Genomic DNA, 15,950 nt, shown 5'->3' with positions numbered 1-15,950 from the left:
GGGAACAAAAAACCCTGTCTGTGTTAATTTGTTATCTTCACTTTTTTGAAGGGCTAATTCTTTCTCTATTATGTGGTTTCAATTATTTACATCTTCAGTTCTTTGAATCCTGCCCCTGGATCGTTATTTCTCCCTTATGCTGAGAAGCAAGTTCCTTCTCCAGTATTTCTGTTAGATGACAAAGCTTGAACCACCAGACACAAGAACTGTAGTCAGCAACATCATCATCCCAGAGCAAATTGTGTGCATACAGAATGGCACATAGCTGGTTTGAGTATTCACCCTCACAGCTCTCTGTGGGATAGGAAGTTTGCTGTATATTCAACACGGAGGAGCACCAGTGTTCTGCAGTAAGATGAGTCTGTCAGGATGTGAGTAGAGGGGAGTTTCTGATTAGAATTCTTACTCCGTGTACACTCTATAGAGTTCATGGCAATATAGGTCTGTGCACAAGTGTCCTTGGCTATGTCTACACTACCGCGGTGAGTCGACCTATGAATAACGTAGCTGGAGTTAACGTACTTTAGGTTGAGTTGCTGTGGGGAGTCGACGGGAGAAACTCTCCCATTGACTTACCTTACTTTCTCATTGGGGGTAGAGTACAGGGGTCGACTGGAGAGCAATCTGCTGTCGTTTTGGCGGATCTTCACTAGACCTGCTAAATCGACTGCCGATGGATCAATCTCAGAACATCGATCCTGGCTGTAGTGTAGACCTGCGCCTTGTTTCAGAATATTTTCTGGGTATAGCCATGGGTTGAATTGTCCAAATTATATTTCTCTTCATTTAGGTGAATTTTTTCCAGTGTCCTTGCCATTGTGGTTGAGAGAGCAGACCAATTCCGCAGTGCAATTACATTCCAAGGAGCCAGTTGTCCCCTCAAATATCCATACACCTTCCATTTGGAGGCTTACAGATCTCAGGGCAGAATTGTGGCCTAAAAGTTCCTTAGCTCCAGGTTCATACTGTAAATCCTACTAAGCCAATGCGGGCTACAGTCATGAAGAACAATCACTGATGTTCTCTAACAACCATTTTTTTCCCAGCTTGCTTCTTCCTGTCCGGACCCCAAGTGTTGGTAAACTAGATCTAGTCAGCATTATCAAGCATATTCTCAAAAACACAATGGGAGGCATTTTCAAAGGTGCCTAAGTGACTTCAGAGTACCTGACACAAAGGAGAAAGTCAGTGGGACATGTCCTCCTAAATCACTTAAGCGTTTTTGAAAATCCCACCTCTGAACATTCAGAACTAGGAAATGCTATTTTTTTTAAACCTAGCACATAGTCGTGCTGAAATCTGTGTGAACACAAATAAACAACAGTTAGCCCAAATGGTATTCTACTGAGAACTCAAACCTCAGGAACATTAGCGTTCAGAACTGATTCCATCTCACCTCCCTCTCCACACATTACCAGAGAGACACTGAGAAATAAGAGAAAGCTCAAAGAACAAAAATGATTATGTGGCAGGAAGGACTGATGTAGGAGAGCTTAAAGAGCTAAATATGTGTAGTGATGTTCTCTTCAGTCTTCTATTAGCCTAACAGTTTGCCCATACTTGAAGGTTGTAAACAAGGACAAGAATGGAACATAGGATAGTAGACTGCGGAGTGATGGGATGAAATTTAGAGAGTGAATGTTTAAGGAAAACTCTCTGGCTCTGAGATGTGTTAGATTGTGGCACAGTCTCCCAGAAGGAACCAGTGAAAGCTGAATTGCTTGGGACTCAAAGATAGATCGGACAAAACACTAGAAAATGGCTTGTAGGGAACAATCTTGCATTACTTGGGAAAGGGCTGCAATGATAACGTCAAAAGAAAAATTAAACCCTTTGTCCAAAAGCTAAAACACTCCCAGATCCTAGTTCCTCTCTTTGAGAGCATTGGTCTTCCACTGCAAGGCCATTACTAAGAGAAACAGGATAGTCTAGTGTTTGGAGAATGGGGCCTGCCCCTCCTGTGTTCTGTTCCTGGTTCTGTCACAGACTTGTTGTGTGACCTTTGAGCAAGTTGTACCTTTATGTTTTAGTTTATCCATATGTAAAATGGGGGTTATAACAGTTACCTCAGCCACAGGAGTGTTGTGAGGCTTCAGTCAGTGGTTTGAAAGTGCTCAGAGATCCTGTGATGAAAAAACCTTTACATTGTACAGCATTTATTATTCCTAATAATAAGAGAGCATCACTTAACAACCACTCTGCTCAGGTTCTTTTGAGTGATAGATACAAGGCACTGGGGTTTATTTACTATTGAGAGGGAAGCAGCATTTCCAAATGGAAGGCTATCTCATGCCATAGAATTTTAATCAGAGTTCCCTTTTGCCCTTGGAAATTAACAAGGAGAATGAACAAAAAATTAAGGGGAGAAAGGATGCCCCAGCAGTTAGGGACAAGCCTGAGACTTTACTGCTCTGCCAGACAACTCCTGTGTGATGTTGGGCAGGTCACTTAGGGTATTGTCTATACTGCAATAAAAGCCCCGCCGCACAGATACGGCTGGCCCAGGTTGGCTGACTCAGGGCTCTCAGGGTTCAGGCTGTGGGGCTATAAAAGAATAGCGTAAGCATTTGGGCTCAGACTGTGGCCCAGGATCTGAGACCTCATGAATGGGTTGGGTCTCAGAGCCCAGGCTACAGCCAAGCCCAAATGTTTACACTGATATTTTTAGCCCCACAGCCAAGCCAAAGTCAGATGATGAAGGCTCAGACTCAGTTCTATGGTTTTTTTTTAATTGTAGTGCAGACATGCCCTTAGTCTCTCAGGCTGAAAGACCTTTGAAAATCAGGACCCCAGTGCTTCAGTTCCTCATTTCCTCATAAAAAAGAGACAATAGTTCTTCCCTTCCTCAGGGGTGCTGTGAGGATAAATACAATAAAGATTCAGAGGCACTCAGATGGGACCCATATGAGTACCATAGACAGGGAGTATTAGATACTATGGTCTGTTGGCACCCAGATGTCATAGCAGTTAGTGCAATATAAAACAGGTAGAGACTAGGCTAAGAGCTTCAGCAGGCAGAGAGTTAGAGCCTTTGGCTGTGTTTGAACCACATTATTTTTCCTACAGTTTCCCACTGTTCCTAATACTAGAGCACTTAAAGCAATATATCTTCGAATCTTGCTCCAAGCAGGCCTAAAATGATATCTAAAGTGCTGGCAGATGCCACCATCTGATCTATACAGACACTCTGACCACCAGCGCAGTTACACCCTTGTTAACAGTGGGAAATTATAGAATGATGAGTTGGCCTTTGAGGGCTGGTGGTGGAAGGCCATTGTTCAGCAGAAAACAAACCACCGACCGTGAAAGGGTGAAACAGTGAAGTGTGAGTCTGGGAGGAAAAAGGTGACTGCAAATATGCAGCAAGAGGAAGGACTTTTTCTTTTAAAAAGCAGGATGTCAAGGAGTGACAGTAAACGCCCTAAAAGAGGAAAGGCCTTTGAAGGGCTAACCTGGTACATTAAAAGAAAGAAAAGTAAAAAATTTGGATTGAAAAGTACATTATCAAGCCTGAAAGCTGCTGACTGGGAGTGACTGGTATGCAGATCTTTTGATGTGTATGGGGAATAGTCTGAGCAGACTCACTCTCTTATGTATTCAGCTGTAAGACGAAGCGCCAATATACATTAAAGCAGGATATATGGATCAAAAGAAAAACAAATCTTAAAGTGCAATTCTTTGAAGTTTAGATGTAAAAATGGAACTTTCATACTCATCAGATCTGCTCCAAGTGTGTATTCACAGACAACTCTGCTTCCTTGAAGTCACAGAAGTACAGCACACACTATGGGAGAGTGAGGTGGAGTCATGTTATTGATTAAGTTACTTACTAATGTCTTACCAGTTAACACGGGCCCACACCTATTGAATACACTGAGATTGTACGTGTGTTTTTAAGGGCATCTATGTTTAGCAACAGGCCTAGACAGTTGTCAGAGTATTATTTGGCCTACAGAACCTTTATCCATGGTATTATGAAAGGAAGACAGATGCCAGCCTGAAACATTGAGCTTGCAAGTTGTGAAGTTAGAAAGAAGATTTTGTGTGTGTTCATTTTTCCAGTAGTAATCTGGACGCTGATGAGAAACAAACAATAACTATATAGAACCATAAGGGGGCCTTTAAAAGAAAGGATCACTTTTCAGATAGAATGACCCTTTGACAGATATTTTGAAAGTGGCAAAGCTGCTCAAGGAAAGAGACTCCATGAATAGGATTTAGAATGGAAACTAAAAGGGGAATGTAAAGTGGTGGCTGATGACTGCACAAGAGAGACGATGGCAAGAGATGGACGTTACCTCATTCATACTGGAAATGAAAAGCACCACCAGGTCCTAGGATATAAAGGGCTGATACTGAACATTACAGCTCTGATTTTTTTTCCCCCCCAAATGAGAGCCTCATAGTAAGCTGTGGCTGAGCATGTGCCTTCTTTCTCAATGCAGCACAGCATTAAATGGCCTCTACTCTACAGTCGCAGAGACTCTCTGCCCTCTGTGCTACTAGGTGCAGTATAATGGCTTTTGTCCCCACAGTGTCTCTTCACAATTGAGGCCATTAAGCTGAAGCTAAGAGATTGAGTGCTTCCTCTTGATTTGTATGGCTTATTTTTTCTCTTCCAGGTTTCAACTCTCTTGTAGGTGGAGTAATGGGATTTTCCATCCTTCTAAGTGCAGAAGTTTTTAAGCACAATGCTTCTGTCTGGTACCTGGATGGCAGTATAGGAATTTTAATGGGACTTACAATACTTGCCTATGGAGTCAAGTGAGTTAAACTTCTTATTTTTGTAATTTGCATTAGCAAGCACATTCATGTGATTCATCATGATCTACAGTGTTAAATGTCCTGCCCGTTAATGAACAAGAGCAATCCTCATTTAGAATGTGTGTCTTCATTTGGAAAGCGTGTGCATACCTGCACATTTCTGGCAGCTAGCTCCTGCACTGGGATCTTGTAGCATGGCAGCTCATATCACGTTACCACAGAGCTTGTTAGTTATTGAAGGCAACAGTGTCTGAAAGAAAAGAATGCTGTTTATTAATTGTTTGAGAACCTGCTCTCCTCAAGTGGATGGGAGAGAGGCTAATTTCTAGGTGGGCCATGGTGTGGTTTCTATAGCACTCTATGGGAGAACAAAGTTTCTAGTCACTGAAAGGTGACCTTGTGGTGAAAAAAAAAATCTCTGCACCCGTGAACATCTAGTCCCTTGGGCATGTTTAGGGTTTATTTGTTCTCAAAATATTTCCTTTAAAAAAAAAGTTAGAATGGTTATTTCTTTCAGAACAAAACAATATTCCATTAATCCTGCAATGAAAACAGAATAGTTATATAACAAAATGGAGCCCATTCATATAACAATTATATTTCACTCAACACATATCTCTTTTGTTAAGAGGTATTTGCTATCCAGTACACCACCTTTAACAAAAGGATTGTTGGTGTTTCAAATATAATAAGTGTCAGCTGACAGAGGCTTGTATATCTTTGGTGTAATAAATCTCTGGCATTTAGTACGGTAGCTGTTAGCACAGTGTGCAGTGTGGTGGCAGTTGGATTTAAAAAACAAAAGCTTGTTTATGTTACAGAGAAGCCAAAAACATATTATAATTTTAGGGCTTTTTGTATTGCTTTGTTTTAGCTAATCTATTTTTGTGTGTACTTTTCTTTCTTTTTTTTTAACACCACATTTTGGCTTTGGGATATTTACCTTTGAAGGATAGATGCATAATTCTGGGGTCAGAATTCCTCTAAAATATTGTTATGGCACATTTCTAAGCCCTCTTTTTCCTGTGTGAAGTATAGGGAGAGGTTAGCATCCATGGCGAATGCTGCAACTGAGTTTAAATTATATACTGGATATTGGCCTCCCTCTCGAACACGACAAAATACACCGTATATTGGCTTGGAAACCGATAGGTCAGCCTAGACCCAAATAATTTTTCTACTAGATTTGAAATGAATGGGATAAGGGATTCTTGAATGGTGACACTAAAATTGGAAGTGAAATCCTTGCCTCATTGAAATCCATGAGAGTTTTGCCATTGACTTCATTGGGGCCAGAATTTCACTGCAGGTCTTCTGGGTGATAAATGTCTTTAGGTTTTTTTCCTCCACTTCGTAGGAAAATAATAATAATTAAAATGATAGAAGCTATTTTATTGGACTCCCTTGCAGAGACCTAGTGCCCAGACCTATGATTTTTAGTTTATAATCCACTTTGAAAAGTTAACATTTTAATTAGGAATGCCACTCCTATAAATGAAGGAACCGTGCTCTTGTAAAATCACTGAAATCTATATTCTACAGCAGAGGCGAGATGGGGACATTACAGCAGGAAAAATGCAAACATGACAGACAGAACCCAGAATCTTTCAAGTATGTCCCTTGACTTCCACACTAGTGCTTTGGATGGCCAGGATCTGCCATGGCCAGTCAGCACTCCAAGCAGATTCCATCTGTACAGCTTGCGAGCACTGCCTTGCCAGGTCGCAGTCATTCTCACTTCTGGGGGGAAGTGCTAACAAGCTCCCATGTCTTTCTGGGGCAGTTCATGCCACTGAGGGATAAGCCTTGCTGTGAGTTCTGGCCAATGAGCAGATTGCACTAAGGGTGCAGTCTCTGCCATTCTCCTCCACCATAACATTTTTTTCCAAAGCAGTCTTGGTGTCAACAGGGGGATACATCCTCTCCCAGGCTGGCAGAGCCAACCCTGCTTCAGCTAGAATTCCTCCAGGGGACTCTCACTGCAGCACTATCCTGCTCCTCACCCCCACCACTCCCACACTGGCCTGTGGCTTTAAGCCATAACCTAGCCCCTTGTGTTTACATCTTCTAAAGTACAGAGAAGCACACCTGGTATTTCGAATGCTTCCGAGGGAGAACCCACCTCCCCACAGCTTCTTAAAGGTTGGGCAGGGCTGGTTCTGGGCCTGGTTTCACTCTGACCAGCAGTGAAGAGATAAACCTTCCTTCATGAGAGTGCCTAATACAACTCCCCTAACTGTATGCTTTCCCCTTACAGCTCGACCTAAACTCACTTGTGCTTTTATTTGCAGGTTGCTTATTGATATGGTCCCACGTGTAAGGCAAACGCGTCATTACGAAATGTTTGAATGAAGACAGATCCCCTCTCCTCTGTATAGACTGAAACTGCAGCATCGTATGTTTTGGCAACTGATATGTTTGGTGCCACTGATATTTCACTGAATATGCAGTTTGTTTCCCATGGTATATTTTCTTTTAAAGTTTATTTTAATGGGAAATCTCTCTGTATAACAGGCAAATATGTGCACTGCTTACAACGCAGCAAAACAGCAGCATTTTCCTTTCAAGTAAGCTATTGAATCCTGTAAGTGACAGTAGAAAACATGCATAATTTGCCATTCCAAACCAGCTGCAGTGTTCTGTGTTCTAGAGTGAAATTGTTTTTATTGATATAATAGATGTCTGTAGATAAGAGGTGCCAGTTTCAGAGCCTTTTTTTTGTTTTTACTTTTTTGTTGGCTCAAACTTTCCAAATTTGTGCTGTAACTTTGAATTACAGCCATTGCCAACCTCTTCAGCTCACAACTCAACAAAGGTACTGTACGTAGATTATGGATGCTAACAACCATCGCTTAAAAAGCACTGAAGTAAATAATATTTTTGTCTCAAGTTAGGAGGATGGACTCCACAGAGAAAACAGCATAAGACCCACTCATTGCTATGATCAGAGTTTAATTTCATACTATTTTATTAGTCCTAAATTATCTAAAATACAAGTGTTCTTCTAATTTGAATTTCATTTTTATTTAACAAATAACGCACACAGTACACTGCTTTGCATGGACCAAATAAGCACAGAAAGTATTACTGTACAGATAAAAGCCAAAATGAAGCACAAGAAGGACCAGTATGAGAAATATGATTCTCACTCTTTTATTGTACCATACACAGATGTGCCAGTATTTGTGACTACATGGTTGCTCTGTTGCCTGATGAAGGTACAGCAGTGACGGCTTTGAACTGCAGTGAAATACAAAGCTATTCATTAGATTTAGGTTATTCTGTAAAAAAATAAAAAACAAAAAACTGTTCACCCTCCACCACACATTCCTATGTATTTCTTAATATCCTACTTATAATATCCAAGAACCACGATGTATACTATAAAACTTATCTATTTTATACAGTACCTGTACGTAACATTTGACAGCTGTTTCCAGAATGTATTGTAGAATAAAGTCTTCCTGTACAGCACCCATTAAACTAGATTCTCTGGTCACTGCAATTTCCTCCATACTTTGTATATTTCAGGTTGGCTTCACAGTGTGCAGAAATGAATCAGTGTTGAGGCATTTCATTTGTTCCCTCGTGGGTGACAAAAGGAGCTATGCTATCATGGAGGTCGGAATAATACATCAAGAAGCAGGGAGATCCACATTCATTTGGTTGAGACCATACAACAGCAGACCTACAATCAAATTGTCGAGGAATTGATAATAGATTGCTTTTTGATACTTTATGTTTATTTGATTCCCAGTCATAAAGCACTTACAAACTGTTGACCAAATTCTGATATCCTTACTCAGGCAAACTGCAACCGAGTAAAAACAGCAGCTTGATGGTTCCACTATGTGATAATTCTATACCCAGATAAAGGCCAAAATACTCAACAAGGTTATGATCTGTATTACCGTAGTGCTGATGAGCCTCAGTCATGGACCTGGATACTGTGGTACTAGGAGATGTACAAACACACAACAAAAAGACAGTCCCTACCCCAAAGCGCTTACAGTCTAAGAGCCAACAGATGGAGGAATACAAGGAAACAATGAGACAGAATTGGTGGTCAGCATGACAGGGTGGGTCTCAATGCACCATCAGCCTAAACACTGTCAAACTTTTCTGAAGTTCCACTCGGTTTCTTCTGCATTCCTCCTTTAGGGATGGTGGCGCCTGGCCCCTTCATCCCCAGAAAACATTGAGGGGGAAGGCCCACAAATGTAGAGTTTGGGAATCTCTGGCAAGGGGACACAGGGCTATCTCCACAGAGGCCTTCACAGCATCTCTCAGCCCCCTGTTACTTTGCCCACTCCCAGCAATCTTTAGCAGATGCGCTACTTTCCCCCACCAAAATGTCCCCTTCTTTAGGGAACAGATACAGACAAGTAATGTAGCCTCTGGCCATGCTTTCCTAGGAAATCTGTAAGAAGTCACTGGGAGTAGCAAGAGCCCCTGGCATGTCCACTCTTGCCCCTTTCATAGTTAAGATCTTAGGATTTAGACGGATCTGTACACACATACTACTGAAAACATAATCAGTTCACCCCTTCCCTCTGTGATGGGACATGTGCTGCACAAAACCCCACTAGTTCTTTAGGACTAGGAAGTGAAGACTACTATACCCAATTAATATTGCTCTGCTACTACAGAAGTGGCTTTACAGTCTTCTATTTCCCCCAATTGTTCTGTATGGAGGAAATATGGGGCAGAAAATGCATCTTTCACTGTGAACTGGATTTTCATTTTCTAGCATTTGGGTCTTTTGTATTTAATTTGGGTTAGTTCAAGTTTGTACAGTGCTTTGCAAACAAAGGTTTTTTCAGTGCTAAGTAGTAGCTGTAATATCCATAATGCCACTGGATGATACTAAAGATCATTACATGCCATTCAGCAGTACATACAGTACTTTTCAGCATCACAGGGAGACAAGACCACAACCGTTAACAAAGTAAGCACCAGGCAAAGTATGGACAGACCTCCACAAAAGCCGTAGCATATTGCAGTGCATTTGCCATAGGTTGGGTTTTTTTTTTAAAACAGCAATGCAAATTTGTACTGTTGCCCAGTGTTAGTATGCATTTGTTGCTTAATTTATCTAATGCAGGAATGCAGATTCAGCATATTCTGTGCCAAAAATATTAACTTGCTGCTAAACATGTATATATACACAATCCCCCCACACCATAGTCTGTTACCATAGTCAGGAAAATCTCCAAATTCCTTTATTAACCCTAGTTTTCCTTTCCCATGCAGTTTGCCCCTGTTGTCCAACATTCTTAGATATCTGTACCCAGTTAGTTTTAACACTCTGGCAATAATTATAATAGTTACGTTTACTTATTACTTTAACAAAAGCTTAGCAAAACCTCAGCAAAACACTGTCTTGCCCTTTATGATCTCTACATATGCCAAGAATGAAAGACTCACTTGGCATAAGGCAGAGCCTTTAATAATACATTAATTTTGGGTAGTGCCAGAAACTATTTTCCAAAGCACAAACTAAATGAAGTCATTCATCAAGCTTTCGCTTAGTCCCTCTTATTGTTCCATCATCCTTTTTCTTTGGTAACTTGGAGCGCCTTGTAGATATTGATGGAACAGATGCTTTTTCACTGATTGAGAAGAGCAGGTTATTTAAGTGTCCTACCCATGAATATTCTTCAGTGGAACCACAGCCTGAATGTAGCTGGAGAACTCGTCATGGCTAGCAGGGTCCTTTTCTGCCTCTTCAGTGGCATCAGTGCTCCTGCACTCTTCAGCCTCACTACTTTTCATAGGAATGGCCCTAGTGGATCAGACTTGAGGTCCATCTAGTTATTTCCTGACTCCAGCAATGGGGGAAGGTGCTAGAACAAGAGAAGGATTAGCCAAGACACTTCCTAGCTTCTAATGTGACTGCCTCTGGTATGCAAGTCACTAACATTTGGATGCACTGAAGAAGATCAACCATTTCAGTCAAGGACTACCTTGAAAGTTGTTTTGCTTGTCAGTGTTGCCTAGTGCTTGGAGTAAACAGGAGCATAGCACTGGAGACATGCTGTTGTGAAAGCAGAGAAGTTAAAAGGTGAACAATTGAGAGGTCTCTCAGTTAGAACTGAATTGAAATGCTTCTGATAAAAAGATATATGGATATACGAACAGGATTATGTCCTTGACTATGTAGTTCACAAACATGAGCTGTGACTGACTCCTCAAGAAAGTAGAATTAATTCCTATTTAGCATTGTTTAAATTAAACTAATTCCAGCATATTTTGAATTGTCATAGGTGCTTTAAAGATCATCTGCGATCATCCAGGAGCCAGACATTCATTGGCATGTAAATACAAAAAAAACCCCTGAAACACTTGTGATGACATTTTAATCCTTAAGAGGAAAAAGCCAAGACAGTAGCAATGGAGAGACATTCTAGTATTCAGAAGTGAAGCTAAACTTATCACAGTTTGTGTGTATTCTTCTGAGAGAGATTGAACTTCATCTTAAAGGGTAATTTTTATGATATGCTGCAGTAGTGAGAGAGATAATTGCTTATTTAATGTACAAAAGAATCCCATGCTAGTAAAACAGCTAGCAAAATCATCAGTGTTTATTTTGTTTTGTTCATTACATATCTGTTATCTAGATCTTAGAAAAATTACGTATCAGACACTCAGTTGGAGTCCAGGAAACAAACAACATAGAGCCTGAGCCTGTTCCCAGAGAACTTAATAGAAGGCAGGATTTTCGAAAGAGCCTAAGTAATTCGGGAGCACAAGTGCCATTGACTTCCATGAGACTTATGCTCCTCAGTCATTTAAGTGCTTTTGAAAAATCTCACCCTTAATGCTTAAATTGAATTATATTGGCCAGATTTCTTTTTTAAAATATGATTTGTTGATCATAGCTGCTGGAGTAAGTTGCTAATATAAAATGGCCCTAGTTCAAGGTGATCTTAGGGAAAGTGTGTGCACACAAGTGCGTCAGAGAGAGAAAGGTCGGTGTTCATGCGAAAAAGGATCTCAGAGCATTGGCTATAGCCAGTCATAAGCGCAGACTGGCCCTGGAAAAACTCTGCCATACTGCAGATTGCAAATACACTTTAATAGCTGATATTCTGGGTATGATACGATTCTCCTGAACAGAGACTGCAAATTATGCCATCCTAGGCAGCAGTTATGCGATACCCACTATTGTATTAATTCAGATGGAATAAAGGGCCCAAAGAATCAAAGGTGTTAACATAACACAGTCAGACAGTTTTAAACAAGGTTCATGGTAGGATATACAGAGACCCCGGCCTGCTCATTACCATGGAAAACACACCTTTAAAAATCATTTGAACCTTTTATTAAAGACAGAGACAAGAAGAAAAACAATTAAATAATTTAAAATGTAAAGTATGAAACAAGGCTTTCCTTTCAACATCCCTTGTTCCCATTAGCCAGAGACAGGGGTTTTTTTTTGGGAAGGGGAGGGGGTAGAGAACCCTGTTGGACAGTCTCTTGGATGGCATACAAGATGGTAACAACTGTACTTTTGGGGAAAGAAGAAGAAGTTAGTAGAGATGGGCTGGAGCTGTCATTGCTGCTGCTGTTAAAGTTCAATCCTGTTTCCTAAAAGACAAAACAAGCGGGGGAAAAGAGGGGACAAGAAAAGAATCACAAAGATAGAAAATGCAGCTTCTGTCTCTGGTGTTGACTTTCACTTTCAGCCTCTCTGCTGGAAAAACACAGGCATGGTACATGGTCTTACCAGCTACTCTGAGACCTGGTAAACTTGCGCCAGCATTGGGCTGTTCAGGGCATTGCATTTAGCTGCTTCTAGGCTTACAGCGCTGTTGCAAAATATGGCTAAGCCAGACTCATTACACAGAAGGCGAAAGGAGAGGGATAGGAATAAGCTAGGCAAGGAGAAAGTGTGATTGGATTGGGGGTGGGGGGGAGTTTCAGCATCCCACCTTGTGTTCAGATTTCAGCCAGTAAAGCTGATGGTGTCATCTGGGTCCCTCTCTCTTTGGTCTGGTCAGGACATCTCTCAGGATTAGGATGTAGGTTCGGGGTCCCAGGAGATGGTGGGGGTGGCAGCTATAATGGTAAAGCTCAAGTTTGCTCTAGTAGCCAATTTTTCTCTCCAAAGTCTCTTTAAGGACCCCAAAAGGGAGGGCAGCATGGAATAAATCTCATTTTTGTTCATGAATTGGGCCTAATTTCTCACGCACCAATTTTGGTTAATTGATTTCCGGTGCTTTACACTTTTCTTGTTTAAGTCCTTGGGTTACATCAGTAGGCTTTTCTGTTCCCACTTGCAGTGTCCCAGAGCCAGGCTCGTGCCCAAGCACAAATGTCTACACTGAAGTTTTATGGCCCTGCAACCCGAACTCCAGTCATCTGACCCAGACCAGCTGCGGGTGTTTAATTGTCAGCATACCCTTAGACAGGCCTGTGAGGCAGGTAAGCACTACCGCCCACCCATCCTCTATTTTAGTGACAGAGAAACTGAATCACAAATTACATTCACTTCCATTTTTACCTAAAGTCAGATTGTTGAACCCAGCTCTTCAGCTAGGAAAAGTGCACTAACATCCTGTGCTCATTTGCCCGCACACATCTCCGCCCCCCCTTGCCTCTAGTCAACAATGGCATGAAAGGAAGCATCATGCTTATCTGTAAGGCATAAGTCTAGAATGTTCCCTACAAATCGTTCTGTTCTCAAAACAGGTTTGAAGCAAAACCCCATATATAAACCTTAACAGACTGGATCCAGATGCGCATTTCAGTCTGGGTCTACAGCTAATATCATCCAGTCCAATCCCTAATGCCCCTGGAATAAAAAGCACTCTTACATTTGGCATTATTCTTGTTGGCAGTAGCAGCAGAGGGGCCAAGGAATGAACGAGGATGGACCTCCTGGTAAGTGTTGAGAGACAATGGGCAAAGTGTGGAAGCTTGGCCTGCTATAGACGCTCGCTCTCCAGGCTATCAGGCCAGCACCTCTCCCAAGGAATGTTTTCACTTTCAGTTTTCAAGTCTCCTAGGATAGTGCATTGATTGGGAAACAAACTTGCTATTTCTTGAACTTCAATCACAAGGTGCTGCCACTTGCTCTGCTCAACGCTGCACCCTCACTGGGAGCTGGCAACCCATGGACCGTGGGGCGCACAAGGACACCACCAGGTTAGTGATGGACAAACACAATAACTGACTTGAGAGACCAACCAATGACATTAAGTCCACAGAGCCCCCAGGAGGTAGGTTTTAAGTAATTCCTCTGTTGAAGGCCTATCACTTTTCTAAATCTGTTTGGCAAGTAAATAGAAAATGCTTCTTTTTCAGGGGTAATGAGACTGCTATCCAAATCAGTGTCATTGCTTTGTGATCTTGTTTCTTAAAGGCACAGGCATTACAGCATTAAAAGTCTCCCACATCCGAAGGATGCTACTTATTGTTTTAAGTCTATATTGAAAGTCATTAACCCTTTGCCTCACCGCAACAAGATGCTGGATACACCAGGCTAATTCAAAATAGGTAGCAAGTACATGAACTGCATTTACTGGGTCAGTGCCATGTGTGTGTCACACAGAAGCCTGAGTTAGACTGGATTACACAGTGGGTCAGGAGGGAGATAGTGAGCACACTATTATGGACGACAGCCAATAGCCTTGTGTGGTGAGCACCTGGCTAGCAGCCAGGTTAGACAGTGCTAACACTGATTTGGACTTGATTCTGTCATCAGAACCCAGCTGCAAGCCCTACTGGCAGAAAGTCCACAGTTCAGCCAACCCACCACACCTTCAGAAATCATGAGTCAGACTCCAAAAAACCATGAGACTTAAAAAAAAAATTAATTGGGGGTATTTATTTGTCCTCTTGTTGAGACCTTTAGGTTTCATATTTCCAAGTTTTTCTCCTCAACCATGAGGACTGGACACTTAAGACAAAACAAAACAATGAAAGCTGGGATCTCAGAGTCACATGACTCCAGGAACTGAGGCTTTTAGCAAAATACCAGATATCATGAGTCTCGGTAGCATCATGAGTGTGTATTTGGTGGACACAGAAGTAGAAACAGCCTTCACCTTCTGCTCAACTCAGCGAGCCTGGGAAGCTCCGAGCGTGCTGGGCTGTGCAGGGCTGGCAAAGGAAGGGGTAAGAGTAGGGCTCCTTGGTAGCCTCTGCCATTGGAATTCCTATGGAGCCCAAACTAGAAATTGAAGCTGACTATCCCAAGAAAGGGTCTTGGTAGGTGACCTCCCTGCCTCTGTCTCAGCTGCCCCTAAAGACATAAACAGGCCATTTGCACTGCCCTGCTCCCGGGGGGTTGAATCAAATTTCACCGTATGTGACCTGTTATCAATTCAGATGTTTCAGTTTCTCCCCTCTGTAGAATGGGGATGATTCAAGGGGATGCTGTGAGCATGTGTACTGGTATTGCTTTGATGATATGAAGTATTAATTGTTAATACCACAATCAGCAATGGCTGCTACTCGGAGGAGCCCCGAAGTCTGCAGAAACTCCTTCCCTACAGGATCTGGAGAAACCCTTTTTACTGCATTGGTGTATTTCTGTTTAGCACGAGGATTCTCTGGCACAGACGCACTGTCTGCTGAAATGCAGTAATGGCAGACAGCGGACTGCAGGTGGACTGTGCCTCTCTCCAAGCATCTCAGTGATGGGAGCAGACCACCACCAGTATGGTCAGTCAGAGCATCAGAAGCAACCAACTGCTAGCCCAGCCTGGAGGCTGCAAATTCTCCCTTCTCCAGAACATTGTGTCAGCAGCCCAATCATTTTTAATTTTTACCTGTTGCAGCAACTGCCTCGAATTAGTATCCAGTAGCGAGTGAGTCCCAGGTTTTTCACAGCAGAAAGACAGCACACAGCTCAGCAGGATTGGAGGCCTCTGTAGGACAAACAGGAGGTGTAGTTCATGCCTATATGTATGAGGCCTCTACAGTGCCTGCCCGCTGAACTATGCCTGTTTAAATCAGTGCAATTAGCACGTGATTTTCAGTAGCATATTGAACCCCGCCCCAAGAGTTTAATACAAAACTTGTTTAACTCAAAGGTTAACCAAATTAGCAAGTTCAGGAATTCGACATAAGGAAAAACAATGACGGGGTTAGAGGTTTAATGCACTTGGACGACTCAGCCTGAATTGCAATGTCCTCCCATGGAGGAGAACAGATGGAGCTCAGAGTCACCTCTTCAG

At 42.1% G+C, this 15,950-nt stretch overlaps 1 protein-coding gene and 1 long non-coding RNA gene across 4 annotated transcripts in view; one reads left to right on the top strand and one right to left on the bottom strand.

Moving 5' to 3' along the window:
• TMEM163 (transmembrane protein 163) overlaps positions 1-8,553 on the top strand; it is a 158,319-nt gene extending 149,766 nt beyond the window's left edge. The window contains exons 7-8 of the mRNA XM_073305305.1: positions 4,623-4,764; positions 7,056-8,553. Coding sequence (XP_073161406.1) covers positions 4,623-4,764; positions 7,056-7,116 — 203 coding nt within the window. The 3' untranslated portion in view covers positions 7,117-8,553. The remainder of the gene's footprint in view (positions 1-4,622; positions 4,765-7,055) is intronic.
• Positions 1-15,694, bottom strand: part of LOC140895500 (uncharacterized) — a 36,351-nt gene extending 20,657 nt beyond the window's left edge. Inside the window, exons 1-3 of one of the 3 annotated variants that reach the window (XR_012154216.1) lie at positions 15,543-15,694; positions 12,699-12,825; positions 4,915-5,014 (exon numbers count right to left, since the gene is read on the bottom strand). This is a non-coding gene — a long non-coding RNA (uncharacterized lncRNA). Of the gene's footprint in view, positions 1-4,914; positions 5,015-12,698; positions 12,826-13,583; positions 13,675-15,542 lie in introns of those variants that run through there. The other 2 variants (XR_012154215.1, XR_012154217.1) reach the window with 2 other exon arrangements.
• Positions 15,695-15,950: the final 256 nt, after the last annotated feature.

The sequence above is a fragment of the Lepidochelys kempii genome, chromosome 11 (assembly GCF_965140265.1).
Source record: "Lepidochelys kempii isolate rLepKem1 chromosome 11, rLepKem1.hap2, whole genome shotgun sequence".
Classification (NCBI taxonomy): domain Eukaryota; kingdom Metazoa; phylum Chordata; order Testudines; family Cheloniidae; genus Lepidochelys; species Lepidochelys kempii.
Note: the sequence above shows the minus strand (reverse complement) of the source record. Positions and strands in the feature narration are given on the sequence as shown.